Below are 15,805 nucleotides of genomic sequence, written 5' to 3'. Positions count from 1 at the left end.
CTCAGCTGACTCCAGTGAACCTGCTAAAACTCCGGACGGGGAGCATCAACAAACCAACACTGACTCAGTTAAAACAGACCAGACTCCAGTTGGGGAGCAACCAAACAGCGACTCTGATTCACGTAAGCCGGACTTTACTCCAGACAGGGAGTGCCGCAACCTCAGTGATGGCATGCTCAGGGTGACAGCAGATGCCACAACGACAGGAGATGGATCACTTAACAATTACACTGGGTCAGTAATAACAAGCAGTGGCTACAGTCCAAGAGGAATACACCAATATTCACCACAGCTATATCCACACATTTTTTTCCACACCAGCAGTGCAGCCAATGACAGCTCATGCTGGACAAACCCAGTATTCAGGCATGCAGCAGCCAGCAGTCTATGCAGCATACTCTCAAATAGGCCAGCACTACGGATTGCCCACAAATGGAATCAAGACCGAAGGAGGACTACCGCAAGCGCAATCTGCACTACAGACTGGATGCCTTAGTTACAGCCCAGGATTTGCTGCACCCCAGCCTGGCCAGACGGCATATTCCTATCAGATGCAAGGTTCTAGTTTCACACCATCACCAGGTATTTATGCGAGCAGCAATTCTGTTTCCAATTCGACAAGCTTCAACAGTTCTCAGCAGGATCACCCTTCCTGCACAGCATGTGGCCAGAACCAGTCTGTACAGTCTTATCCAACTTCAACATATGGCACATCCATGACCTCGAATGATACTGTTGATGGTACCTCTTCAACGTCAACACCTTATTAGCTACAAGATGCTATCTGACAGCACCATCACAAACATCAAAAAAAGAAAGGGACTCCAAATCAGACAGCAAAGTCATTTGACCACTTCTTGGTTCCTGTGGCACAGGGACGTTGATGGCGTTCATAACCAAGAGAGACATTTGACCATGATGATTGATGGTTTTTGGACTCGCACAAATGATTTGGACTTATTGTTTAATCACTGTTCCCATGACTGGTATATACCTTACCTTATCTACCTGTTCTTTGTTCAATTTTCTTAAAGTGTACAGAAAATGTGTAACATATAAAAAAGGGGGGATGTGGTGATGTGCATCAATGTAAATGCATGTAGGCTAGCTAGACACTAGAGGGAGCACCAAAGACATCACACACACACACTCAACCAGTAGATCAGTTAGATAGGACGCGACCAATGGACATTCACGATACACACAGAGGTGACACCTCCACAGGAGGGCATTACACCAACCCATATATAAAGGACACCACACACATGATCTGCCTCTTTCCAGTGGAGACAGTCAGTGAGTAGAGACACAGGGTTGATTCAATATTACACCCACCACGTGGATTGCAGCAGCTGGTTAGTCAGTCTGGGTAGCTATAGTAGGATTAGCAGTAGTGTCGAACCCGAGTAATAGAAGTGTAAATAGTTTAATAAACGTGTTGAAGTTATCTCCACGTCTGAACCTTCCTTTGTCAAGTGCACCACAAGGAAGCCGCTTATGTTACACCGAGAACATAACAAATCAGTATCCAGTGCATTCAATCATTTTTGATATCACGTGAAGTGAAATAAAATTGTCTGAAGACTGGCACCTGTGATGTTAGGGACCTCGGGAGAAGCTGAGATGGATCATGCATCTCAGGGTGGCATGGTGGCACAGTGGTTAGCACGGCTGCCTCACAGCAGGGTCCCGGGTTCAATTCCGACCTTGGGCCACTGTCTGTGTGGAGTTTGTACTTTCTCCCCGTGTCCGCGTGGGTTTCTCTGGGTGCTCCAGTTTTCTTCCATAATCCAAAGATGAGCAGGTTAGGTGGATTGGCCGTACTAAATTGCCCCTTAGAACTTAGAACATAGAACATTACAGCGCAGTACAGGCCCTTCGGCCCTCGATGTTGCGCCGACCTGTGAAACCACTCTAACGCCCATCTACACTATTCCCTTTCGTCCATATGTCTATTCAATGACCATTTGAATGCCCTTAGTGTTGGCGAGTCCACTGCTGTTGCAGGCAGGGCATTCCACGCCCTTACTACTCTCTGAGTAAAGAACCTACCTCTGACATTTGTCCTATATCTATCTCCCCTCAATTTAAAGCTATGTCCACTCGTGCCAGACATCACCATCCGAGGAAAAAGGCTCTCACTGTCCACCCTATCTAATCCTCTGATCATCTTGTATGCCTCAATTAAGTCACCTCTTTACCTTCTTCTCTCTAACGAAAACAGCCTCAAGTCCCTCAGCCTTCCCTCATAAGATCTTCCCTCCATACCAGGCAACATTCTGGTAAATCTCCTCTGCACCCTTTCCAATGCTTCCTCATCCTTCCTATAATGCGGCGACCAGAATTGCACGCAATATTCCAAATGCGGCTTCACCAGAGTTTTGTACAGCTGCAACATGACCGCATGGCTCTGAAACTCAATCCCTCTACCAATAAAAGCTAACACACCGTACACCTTCTTAACAACCCTCTCAACCTGGGTGGCAACTTTCAGGGATCTATGTACATGGACACCGAGATCTCTCTGCTCATCCACACTGCCAAGAATCTTACCATTAGCCCAGTACTCTGTCTTCCTGTTATTCCTTCCAAAATGAATCACCTCACACTTTTCTGCATTAAACTCCATTTGCCACCTCTCAGCCCAGCGCTGCAGCTTATCTACGTCCCTCTGTAACCTGTAACATCCTTCCACACTGTCCACAACTCCACCGGCTTTAGTGTCATCTGCAAATTTACTCACTCATCCTTCTACACCCTCCTCCAGGTCATTTATAAAAATGACAAACAGCAGTGGCCCCAAAACAGATCCTTGTGGTACACCACTAGTAACTGGACTCCAGTCTGAACATTTCCCATCAACCACCACCCTTTGTCTTCTTCCAGCTAGCCAATATCTGATCCAAACTGCTAAATCACCCTGAATCCCATGCCTCCGTATTTTCTGCAATAGCCTACCGTGGGGAACATTATCAAACGCTTTACTGAAATCCATATACACCACATCAACTGCTTTACCCTCATCCACATGTTTGGTCACCTTCTCAAAGAACTCAATAAGGTTTGTGAGGCACGACCTATCCTTCACAAAACCGTGTTGACTATCTCTAATCAAATTATTCCTTTCCAGATGATTATACATCCTATCTCTTATAAACCTTTCCAAGACCTTGCCCACAACAGAAGTAAGGCTCACTGGTCTATAGTTACCGGGGTTGTCTCTACTCTCCTTCTTGAACAAGCGGACAACATTTGCTATCCTCCAGTCTTCTGGCACTATTCCTGTAGACAAAGATGACTTGAAGATCAAAGCCAAAGGCTCAGCAATCTCCTCCCTAGCTTCCCAGAGAATCCTAGGATAAATCCCATCCGGCCCAGGGGACTTATCTATTTTCACACTTTCCAGAATTGCTAACACCTCCTCCTTTTGAACCTCAAGCCCTTCTAGTCTAGTAGCCTGAATCTCAGTATTCTCCTTGACAACATTGTCTTTTTCCTGTGTGAATACTGACGAAAGATATTCATTTAGCATCTCTCCTATCTCCTCGGACTCCATGCACAACTTCCCACTACTGTCCTTGACTGGCCCTACTCTTACCCTAGTCATTCTTTTATTCCTGACATATCTATAGAAAGCTTTAGGGTTATCCTTGATCCTACCTGCCAAAGACTTCTCATGTCGCCTCCTGGCTCTTCTTAGCTCTCTCTTTAGGTCCTTCCTAGCTAACTTGTAACTCTTGAGCCCCCTAACTGAACCTTCATGTCTCATCTTTACATAAGCCTCCTTCTTCCTCTTGACAAGTGTTTCGACTGCTTTAGTAAACCACGGTTCCCTCGCTCGACCACTTCCTCCCTGCCTGACAGGTACATACTTATCAAGGACATGCAGTAGCTGTACCTTGAACAAGCTCCACATTTCCATTGTGCCCATCCCCTGTAGTTTTCTTCTCCATCCGATGCATCCTAAGTTTTGCCTCATCGCAGATATAGCTCTTGCCCTCCGGTATATACCTATCCCTTTCCATCACTAAAGTAAACGTAATCAAATTGTGGTCACTATCACCAAAGTGCTCACCTACCTCCAAATTTAACACCTGTCCTGGTTCATTACCCAGTACCAAATCCAATATGGCCTCGCCTCTCGTTGGCCTATCTACATAATGTGTCAGGAAACCCTCCTGCACACTTTGGACAAAAACGGACCCATCTAAAGTACTCGAACTATAGCGTTTCCAGTCAATATTTGGAAAGTTAAAGTCCCCCATAACAACTACCCTGTTGCTTTCGCTCCTATCCAGAATCATCTTTGCAATCCTTTCCTCTACGTCTCTGGAACTTTTCGGAGGCCTATAGAACACCCCCAACAGGGTGACCTCTCCTTTCCTGTTTCTAACCTCAGCCCATACTACGTCAGTAGACGAGTCCTCATCAAACGTCCTTTCTGCCACCGTAATACTGTCCTTGACTAACAGTGCCACTCCTCCCCCTCTTTTACCACCTTCCCTGAGCTTACTGAAATATCTAAACCCCGGCACCTGCAACAACCATTCCTGTCCCTGCTCTATCCATGTCTCCAAAACAACATCGAAGTCCCAGGTACCAACCCATGCCGCAAGTTCGCCCACCTTATTCCGGATGCTCCTGGCATTGAAGAAGACACACTTTAAACCACCTTCCTGCCTGCCGGTACACTCCTGCAACTTTGAAACCTTACTCATGACCTCACTACTCTCAACCTCCTGTATACTGGAGCTACAATTCAGGTTCCCAATCCCCTGCTGAACTAGTTTAAACCCTCCCGAAGAGCATTAGCAAATTTCCCCCCCCCCAGGATATTGGTACCTTCTGGACCAGGTGTAGACCATCCCATTTGTAGAGGTCCCACCGACCCCAGAATGAGCCCCAATTATCCAGAAATCTGAAACCCTCCCTCCTGCACCATCCCTGTAGCCACGTGTTCAATTCCTCTCTTTCCCTATTCCTCGTCTCGCTATCACGTGGCACGGGTAACAACCCAGAGATAATAACTCTGTTTGTCCTAGATCTAAGTTTCCACCCTAGCTCCCTGAATTCCTGCCTTTCATCCCTATCCCTACCTATGTCGTTGGTACCTATGTGGACCAAGACTTGGGGCTGCTCCCCCTCCCCCTTAAGGATCCCCAAAACATGATCGTGTCCAAAAGGTTGGGTGGGGTTATTGGGTTACAGACATGGGCTTAGGTAGGGGGCTCTATCCAAGGGCCGGTGCAGACTAGATGAGCTGAATGGCCTCCTTCTGCACTGTAAATTCTATGATTCTATGATCCACTCGCCATCTCTGGCTGAAGCTTGCCATTGTTTCTGCCTTGTATTTTGCATTGATATGTTGGGCATGGAGGATGGGGCTATTTGTGGAGCCTCCTCCTCCAGTTAGTTGTTTATGTGGCAGGACTGCAGAATTTAGATCTGATCTGATGGTTGTGGGATTGCTTAGTTCTGTCTATTAGTTGCTGTTTATGTTATTTGGCATACAAGTAGTCCTGTGTTGTAGCTTCATCAGGTTTACAACACATCTTTAGGTATTCCTGATGCTGCTCCTAACATGCCCTCCTGCACTCTTCATTAAACTAGGGTAGATCTCCCAGCTGGATGGTTAATGTAGAGTGGGAGATATGCCAGGTATGAGGTTGCAGATTGTGGTTGAATATAATTCTGCTGCTAATGGCCCACAGCGCCTCGTGGACGCCCATTATTGAGTCGCTAATTTGAAATCGGTTTGAAATCTATCCCATTAGCACAATGGTAGTTTCACACAACACGATGCAGGGTATTTTCAATGTGAAGTCAGGACTTTGTTTCCACAAGCACTGGGCAGTGGCCATTCTTACCGGTTCTGTTATGTACAGATACATCTGTGACAAATGGACTGGTGAGGATGGGTCCAAATAGGTGTTTGCCTATTCCCTTCCACCTGCTGCATGCCCGGTCTATTTAAGACTCAACCAGTTTGGTCAGCAGTGGTGCTACCAAGCTATTCTTTGTGATGGAAATTGAAGTCCCCCACCCAGAATACATTCTGTGCCCTTGCCACCCTCAGTGCTTCCTCCAAGTGGATCAAGGAATACTGATTCATCCATCAGCTGAGAGGGATGGTAGGTGACAAGCAGCAGGAAGTTTCCTTGCCCACTTTTAGCCTGATGCCATGAGACTTCATGACCTCCGGGTTTGCTGTTGAGGACTTTGAGGGTCAATGCCTCCTGATTTTATAATACTGTGCTGCCATCTCTGGCGTTTCTGTCCTGTCAGTGGGACAGGACATAGACAGGGATAGTGATGGTGGAATCTGTAACATTGGCTCTAATGGTTTCAATGCTGCTATGTTTTAAGAATTCACTAAACTTAGAGTAAAATGTAGAGATCAGAGAAAAATGCAAATCAGTATAGCATTCTTCATGCATTCGTCTCTCCAGGCTTGCAGTTTCCTAGTTACTCTATTGTTTATAGTTGCGGTGCAGTGGTACGCCTCTCCCATGATCTCTGTATTTCTGTAGAATTTCATAAACCTCTTCTTGTCTTTCTAATGCTTTAGCATTTATCTTTCTCTCCATCACACACTCGCCAAATGTTGTCCCACACAAAATTCTTTGTTTTCTTCCACTGCTCTCTCCCTCAGTCCTCATGTCCTCATGTTTCACTTGATATTATTTCCCCATTTCAGTCTTCACATTCTCCGATCATACAATAGAGCACCTGGCAGTCAAACAGTGCACTACGTGGAGAGAAACCTGTCAGACAATCTTAGAAAATGCTTCGAATGCCAGAGCCCCGACTGCCAAAGAAAATCTTCGCCCAGCTCAAGGCTCCCTGACAAGAGCAGGGCAAAGGAAGCGCTTCAAAGACACCCTGAAGGCTTACCTCAAGCAATGCTACATAGACGTCAATGCCTGGGAGACCATTGCTCAGAAGAGACCTACATGGAGAAACCTCCTGATTGAAGGGACACAATTCCTCTGGAACACCTGGCGGCAAGAGGAGGCCTGGAAAAGGAACCTGAGAAAGGAATACCAGCGATCCCGAGTCCAAGGACTGGAATGTTTTCACGGGATTCTTTCCAAAGTTTTGTAATCATATTTAAAAGCCCTTGGGCATACACCATTTTGTGAAATTGTTCATGTGTTTGGAAAGGTGCTGCAATTCTTTAAAAACAGCTGTTTTTGTTTTTATACCAGCTGTTAATAGTTCAAAACTGGCGAAGCGACACGTACTAAAAATTAGAATCCCTAAAATATAAATCGTCCCTGCAACATTATAACCTCATTTCATGCAACTTAGTCCAATGGAAATCAGTGGAGAATGAGTAATGAAGAAAGTCTTCCCACAGCCCAGAAAAATACATTTTAGTGCACCGCAACAATGATCTCCAAACAACATATGATCTTCTTTGGTGATCACTCGCCAATGAGTATGATTGTCCATCTAAGAAACTCTATGTTACTGGTCATGGGTTCTGTGGTTCCTTGCATGGCTGATGACCCAGTCCTAGAACCTCACCTTCAAGGGTAGGTGGTTCTGAGCTGGGATCAGTCCTTTGACTCAAGATCACTGGTATTCCTTTCTCGGGCTCCTTTCCTGGGCCTTCTCTTGCCCTCAGGTGTTCCCGAAGAATTGTGTCCCTTCAATCAGGAGGTTCCTCCATGTAGGTCTCTTCTAAGCAAGGGTCTCCCAGGCATTGAAGTCGATGTTGCATTTCTTGAGGCAAGCCTTCAGGGTGTCTTTGAAGAGCTTCTTTTGTCCTGCACTTGTCGGGGGAAGCCTTGAGCTGGGTGAAGAACATTTTCTTTGGCAGTCAGGGCTCTGGCATCCTAAGCACATGGCCAGCCCAGCGGAGTTGGTTTTGGATGATCATGGCCTTGATGCTGGTGCTCTTGACTCCTTCAAGGACACTGGTGTGAGTACACTTACCCTCCCAGCTTATGCAAAGAATCCATCTTAGACAGCGCTGATGGTATCTCTCCTGGGCCTTAAGGTGGGGTTTGTATGTAGTCCAAGTTTCTGAGCCATACAGAAGAGTTGGGAGGACGACTGCCTTGTACACGAGATTCTTGGTGTTAGCACAGATGTCACGTACTGATTCAGGTTTCCATTCATCTTATTGCATATTCTCTCAGATGGAACAGTCGCCAGTCATCAAAGCTTCTCGTACTTAGAGGTCCGAAAGAGGCGCTCGCAGATTGGGTATAGACATAGACATAGGATTTACAGTGCCGAAGGAGGATATTCGGCCCATTGAGTCTGCACCGACCCTTAGAAAGAACACGCCACACCTCCACTCTATCCCCGTAATCCAGTAACCCCACCTAACCTTTTAGGACATTAAGGAGCAATTTAGCCTGGCCAATCCACCTAACCTGCACATCTTTGGACTGTGGGAGGAGACCAGAGCACCCGGAGCAAACCCACGCAGACACAGGGGAAACGTGCAGACACCGCACAGAAAATGACCCAAGTAGGAATCAAACCTGGGACCCTGGAGCAGTGAAGCAACAGTGCTAACCACTGTGCTACCATGCTGCCTGCAGGGAGGATATGATGTTGGATCGCCGCATCAAAATCAGCCTTAGAGGAGAGGTGGCTCCCCAGGTATGGCAAATGTTCCACATTTGGTAGGATTTCTCCATTGATCTTGAGAGACCATCTTGCCCTGGGATGGGTTGGTAAAGGACTTGAGTCTTCCTGAGGTTGGCATTGAGACTGATTCTTTGGTACAACACAATAACACCAGTATAAAAATCTAGTAATTTTTTGGCATAAACAGAACAGGTCATTATAGTTTTGAGTTAAACTGGATTAATATGTTTTTAAATCGATATTATTTCAATAATAATAATCTTTATTATTCAAATCTGTATTATTTTTAATGGATATTATTTTAAATGTTCTTTAAATAGGTTGCTCTTGCCCAGGTTTTGATTCCAATTTCCTCTGCGCAGCCTGTGATAAACATTGGGAACAACATCAAACATTCTTTGAGACAGAAGCACATAGAAAAGAAGCTGGCCTCCCATACGGTAGGAAGTCACTAAAGTTGCCCTTGTTTGTTCATGTTTTCAGATACTGCAGAGTGTCAGCTTAAGCTGACTGGCGACTGTTCCATCTGAGAGAGTATGCAATAAGGTGAATGGAAACCTGAATCAGTATAGAACCAGAACAAAACAATATTTTAATTTGTATGTTAAATGTTCACATTTCTCTGAATTCCAGAGTGGCAAAATTAAAGTTTTCATGATACCTTAGATCATGGTGTCGCCCTTTGAAACCTCCAAAATCCATTCAAAAACGGGTTGGCTTAAATTTTCTTTTTAATATTTTTATTTGAGATTTTTCATATTACCCACTGCAGATGTTACATGAACCCAACAGAACAAAAACTCCAACCAATCATACCCACCCCATCTGCCAAGAGAAGAAAACCAGCCGAAAAACAAACAAAATGAAACAAACCTCAACTTAGTGACTAATTCCTTAAAGTAGGTAATAAATGGCTGCCATCACCAACCCTTAAACTGAACCCCCCGCAATGGTGTACTTGACCTTCTCCAGGTACAAAAATTCCATTAGGTCATTGAACCATACCGAGGCGCTGAGCGTAGTAGAAGATCTCCATACCAGTAGAACTTACCTCTGGCCGATCAGCGAGGTGAAGGCATGGACATTTGCATTCACTCCTATCTGCAGCCCTGGCGAGTCCGACGCTCCAAAAATGACCACCAGACGACAAGGCCCCAGATCGATATTCAGAATTGCTGACTTGGTTCTGAAGAAGGAGACCCAAAAGCTTACCAGTTTGGGGCAAGACCAGAACATGTGTGTGTGATTGGCTCGCTGTTCAGAAAACGACTCGCACCTGTGTTCTACCTCCAGAAAGGAACCACTTACTCCAGTTTTGGTCAGGTGCACCCTATGCACCACCTTAAACTGGATTAGACCAAGCCACACACATGAAGACAGGAGTTCACCCTGCGAAGGGTCTCGCTCCACACCTCATCATCCACTATAGGTCCCAACTCCCTCTCTCACTTCACCTTCACCCCACCCGCCAAGTCCGAATCCTCAAACAGAATTCCAGATGTGCCAACCTCCTCTGGCCCTGCAAGCGAAAGGATCCTTTCCAACAGACATGTCCACGATGCCTCGGGAAATGTTGAGAAGGCCATCTGTACAAAATTCCTTATCTGGTGGTACCTGGAAAAAGTTCAATCCCACAAGCCCAAACTTTGCGACAATTCCTCCAAGCTGGCAAACCAGCCCTCTACAAACAAATCCCCGAATCTCTCAAGCCCCTTTCCTTCCTACACCCCGAACGTGGTGTCCAATCTCAATGGCTCAAATAAGTGATTGGCACAGATAAGTATCAACCTTGACATTAATCCAAGCTTAAAACGCTGCCTGAATTGTCTCCATATCCTTAATGTAGACAAGGCCACCTGGTTTGAGGAGTACCTAGCCGGAGAAAACGGAAGCGAGGACCTCAGCAACGCACCAAGATTAGATCCCCTGCACAACCTCACCCCTATCTGTCCCCATACAGAACCTGGGTCACAGCACCTTCTCAGCATTAACCGCCCAATAATAATAAAGCAAATTCAGCAATGTTAGACCCTCCGACTATTCCTTTGAAAAACTACTCTACAAATCCTCAGAATCTTGCCCGCCTATATAAAGGATGAGATCAGCCTATTGACCTTCACAAAAATAGATTTAGGTAGGAAGATAGGAAGACAATGAAACAAGAACCTTGGAAGAATATTAATTTTAGTAGCTTGGATTCTGCCCGCCAGGGACAGAGGAAGGTTGTCCCACTTTTGAAGATCGGACTTAACCTTGTCCACCAGACGTGCAAAGTTCAATTTATGCAGCCGGGCCCAATTATGGGTCACCCAGAATCCCTGAAGCTAGAGCTGGCCAAGTGAAAAGGCAACTCCCAAATTGGCTCCTCTCCCTGGGGGGTTAAGCGGAAAACATTTGCTCTTTTCTAGATTCAACTTGTAACCCGAAAATGAACTAAAGTTCCTCAATAGCTCCATTATATCACCCATGGCGGGGACTGGGTCCGTAACATAAAGCAGCAGATTGCCAGCATGTAGGTACACCCTATGCTTCATCCTTCCCCTCTTTATACCCTTCCACTTACCCGAAGCCCTTAAAGCTATAGTTAAGGGTTCAATCGCTAATGCAAATAGGAGGGGTGACATCAGACATCCCTGTCTGGTCCCCCTATTCAAATGGAAATAGCCAAACTCAAGGAATTGCTACGAACACTAGCCAAGAGGGCCGTATACAACAACCGTACCATTGAACTCAATTTTGGCCCTAGACCGAACCTCTCCAGAAGTTCTAAAAGGTACTTCCACTCCACCCTGTCAAATGCCTTTTCGGCATCTAAAGACACACCTCCGGCTCGGGCCGCTCGGATGGGGAAAGAACAACATTCAACAGCCTCCGAATATTAGCTGACAATTGCCGATTCTTGACAAAGCCTGGCTGACCCTCCCCAATCACCTCAGGGAGACAGGGCTCCAGCCTTACCACAACACCTTAGCCAATATCTTAGCATCCACATTTAACAGTGAGATAGGCCGGTATGACCCACATTCCATTGGGTCCTTATCCTTCTTCAACAGTAGTGAAATAGAGACCTGCAAGAGTGTAGCAGGCAAGGATCCCCAGGATAAAGAGTCATTAAACATATCTACCAGCAATGGAACCAACTGATCCGCAAGCCTCTTATAGAATTCCACTGGAAACCTATCAGGCCCAGAATCTTTACCCGTTTGCACCCAATGCCGATCAAAGTTTCCTCAGGATCTAAATGGGGCCTCCAACTCTTCCTGTCTCACCTCCCCTACCTCGCACCAGCCCATCTAAAAATGTCGACATGTCCACCCCCCACACCGAGGGCTCCGACCTGTAAAGATTCTTGTAAAAAGCTTCAGATGCAGCGCTAACTTTATCTGGGGAGGAAAGCAAACTACCACTCGAATCCCTAACCTGATTAATCTCCCATAAGGCCGCCTGCCACCTCAGCTGATGAGCTAACAGACGGCTGGCCTTCTCCCCTTCTCATAAAAGGCCCCCTCCGAACGCCATAACTGTCTCACCGCCTTCCATGTAGACAACAGATCAAACTGTGCTTGCACCTGATACAATATAATCTCTCCTCTAATCACTACTTTCAAGGCTTCCCAAAGCGTGGAAGATGAGACAGAATTAGTCCTATTGAATTCTACATCCTCGCCAGTGGCCTTGGATATGCGCCCACAAAATCCCAAATCCGCCAATAACCCGACATCTAAACTTCACGGTGGGTGTTGAGCAGAGCCCGACTCCAAAGCCATATCCAGCAGATGTGGGGCATAATCCGAGGTGACAATGGCGAGTATTCTGCCTCCTTCTCCCAAGGGAGAAGAGACCTGCCCAACGGAAAATGTCAATCCTGGAATACACCTTATGTACTGGGGAGAAGACCAAGGGGCGAAATTCTCCGTTATGGGCGCAAAATCCGCCGATCGGCGCCAAAAACGGCGCAAATCCGACTTGCGTCACGTCGGAAAAATGGGTCGAAAGTCTCCGGCCCGAAATGGGCTAGCAGCGACGTAACGGGATCCGCGCTTGCGCACGTGGTTCGCGCCGTGCAGCGTCATACGCGCCGCACGGCGTGACGGCTCATAAGGCCGCGCTGCTCCCCCCCACCCGACCGGAACACCCGACCGGAACACTCGGCTGGATGGCTGGCCGCCGCTCAGCCCCGAGGTTCGAGTCACACGATGTGGAGGCGCTCCTGGACGCGGTGGAGCAGAGGAGGGACGCCCTGTATCCCGGGCACGGCCGCAGAGTTGCCCCATGCCACAGCCGGCATCTGTGGAGGGAAGTGGCAGAGGCCGTCACCGCTGTGGCCCTGACACCACGGACAGGCACCCAGTGCCACAAGAAGGTGAACAACATCGTCAGAGAAGGCAGGGGGAGCCTCCCCCATATCCCCCCTCTCCCATATCCCCCCCTCCCCCATATCCCCCCTCCCCCATATCCCCCATATCCCCCCCTGCCCCATATCCCCCCTCCCCCATATCCCCCCTCACCCATATCCCCCTCCCCATATCCCCCCTCCCCCATATCCCCCCTCCCCCCTATCCCCCCTCCCCCATATCCCCCATATCCCCCCTCCCCATATCCCCCATATCCCCCCTCCCCATATCCCCCTCCCCATATCCCCCCTCCCCCATATCCCCCCTCCCCCATATCCCCCCTCCCCCATATCTCCCCTCCCCCATATCCCCCATATCCCCGCTCCCCCATATCCCCCCTCCCCCATATCCCCCTCCCCATATCCCCTATATCCCCCCTCCCCATATCCCCCTCCCCCATATCCCCCTCCCCCACATCCCCCCTCCCCCATATCCCCATATCCCCCCTCCCCCATATCCCCCCTCCCCCATATCCCCCTCCCCCATATCACCCTCCCCCATATCCCCCCTCCCCCATATCCCTCATATCCCCCTCCCCCATATCCCCCCTCCCCCATATCCCCCCTCCCCCATATCCCCCCTCCCCATATCCCCCCTCCCCTATATCCCCCCTCCCCCATATCCCCCCTCCCCCATATCCCCCCTCCCCCATTTTCCCCTCCCCATATCCCCCTTCCCCCATATCCCCCCTCCCCCATATCCCCCATATCCCCCCTCCCCATATCCCCCCTCCCCCATATCCCCCCTCCCTCATATCCCCCCTCACCCATATCCCCCATACCCCCCCCATATCCCCCTCCCCCATATCCCCCCTCCCCCATATCCCCCCTCCCCATATCTCCCCCATATCCCCCTCCCCCATATCCCCCCTCCCCCATATTCCCCCTCCCCCATATCCCCCATATCCCCAAGTGAATCCAGCCCTAACCTTAACCTCTGCAATGCACGCGCAACCGATGGCGTGCATTCATATACCTGCCTAACACTGTTGCCTTTTACCCCTGCCACCACCCCCCCTACCCCCCCACCCCCACAGGAGAAGCGCGCACACAACAATAGGGAGCATGTGAGGACTGGAGGAGGCCCCGCTGATGAGAGGCCACTGACCGAACACGAGGAAAGGGCCCTGGAACTGGCTGGCGGACCTGACGACCGGGAGGTTGCTGATGCAGAGGTCGGGGGCGTAGTAGCAAGTGAGCCACCGACAGCCCGTCCCCATATCCCCCTCCCCTATATCCCCCTCCCCCATATCACCTGATCACTGCCTGCGTGTCTAACCATGCATGCTTCATTGTGTATCGCAGGAGCAAACGTCGAGGCACCCATCCCCGCAGATGTAGACCGCCCGCAGGATGGCCCTCGGAGACCACGGGAGACAGAGAGACCCGGACCCTCTGGCATGTGACGCCCGCACGATGCCCCTCGGAGACCACGGGAGACAGAGAGACCCGGACCCTCTGGCATTTGACGCCCGCACGATGCCCCTCGGAGGCCACGGGAGACGGAGAGACCCGGACCCTCCAGCATGCGATGCTCGCAGGATGCCCCTCGGACACCATGGGAGACGGAGAGACCTGGAGCAACAGGGAGACGACACCCCCGTCACGTGCGGGAGCGACCACCCAGCGACGAGGGGGGCAGCCACAGGCCCCCGTCACATCTGAGCCAGGACACCACTACCCAGGACACCACTACCCAGGACACCACTACCCAGGACACCACTACCCAGGTCACCACTACCCAGGACACCCCTACCCGGGACAGCACTGCCCAGGACACCCCTACCCGGGACAGCACTACCCAGGAAGACAAAATATCGGACAGTGACTCAGAGTGGATGGGTGGAGACGAACCCCCACCCCAAAGTGCCATGGAGTCAGAGTGGGACGAAGAGCACGACACAACGCCACTGCTGTCACCAACACCCTCCACCATCGCAGAAACACTCACCTCGGTTGGGCACTTTAGTGATGAGGCGTCTGGTACACTCACTGGTGCGCACAACACAGCCGTCCCGGTACAGCAGGTGGAGGTAGGAGCAGCAGAGGGGCCGGGCGGTCGGAGGGCAGCCCAGCCCAAGCGAACATCTGCCGCCCAGATGGATCCCGGGTTCCTGGAGTTACCACACCCACACATAGATCCGATACAACCACCGACACGGAGACGAGCGAAGAGGGTGACGGCCGGCTTGCGGCGGCTGCCGTCGCAGGTGGAGGAGTCCACCCGCGTCCAGGAGCTGGGAGTGGTGCCGGTCATGCATGCCACCCAGGCCGACACCGCACGGGTGGCGTCCGCGGTGGAGGCAATGGGTGCGACGGTGTCAGACATGGGGAACGGTTTGCGAGGCCTGGGGCTTTCCGTGCAGGCGGCGTCTGTGGCCCAGGACATGGCTGCCCTCTCACAGGAGGCCATGAGCCAGTGCCAGCGCCAGATGGCAGAGGCGCTCAACACCATAGCCCAGTCTCTGCAGGCCATGGCCCAGTCTCTGCAGGCCATGGCCCAGTCTCTGAGGGCATCGGCGCCAGTGGCCATGTGCGAGCTGGCGTCGCACTGTCACAGACAGGGTTTGCCAACCCCCTGGGCTCCATGGCTGCAAACCTGCAGACCCCTGTCGATACCAGCACGGGCCTCCAGGACTGGCAGCGCCAGATGTCGGGGGGGCGTCGGATGGCCAGTCCGTTCGCATCCCCCACCCATGTAGAGGCCTGGGGGCCATCGGGCACCCCGAGGGAGGAGGAGGTGGTGTGGTCCGTCCCGGCTCCCCCTGTAGGGGAGGTCCCGGTACACCGCGACACCTCGGACTC

The 15,805-nt window shown here is 50.1% G+C and overlaps 1 protein-coding gene across 2 annotated transcripts in view; it reads left to right on the top strand.

Moving 5' to 3' along the window:
• The window catches only part of LOC140409598 (protein FAM221B-like), a 126,783-nt gene that overhangs the window by 87,469 nt on the left and 23,509 nt on the right, over nucleotides 1-15,805 (top strand). For both annotated transcript variants that reach the window (XR_011940419.1, XM_072497957.1), the window contains exon 7: nucleotides 8,928-9,047. Coding sequence is in view for 1 of the 2 variants with exons in the window: in XM_072497957.1 (XP_072354058.1) it covers nucleotides 8,928-9,047 (120 nt within the window). In the remaining variant the exon portion in view is untranslated. The remainder of the gene's footprint in view (nucleotides 1-8,927; nucleotides 9,048-15,805) is intronic.

Source organism: Scyliorhinus torazame, chromosome 3 (assembly GCF_047496885.1).
Source record: "Scyliorhinus torazame isolate Kashiwa2021f chromosome 3, sScyTor2.1, whole genome shotgun sequence".
In the NCBI taxonomy this organism is placed as follows: Eukaryota; Metazoa; Chordata; class Chondrichthyes; order Carcharhiniformes; family Scyliorhinidae; genus Scyliorhinus; species Scyliorhinus torazame.
This window is presented reverse-complemented; position numbering and strand designations above follow the sequence as displayed.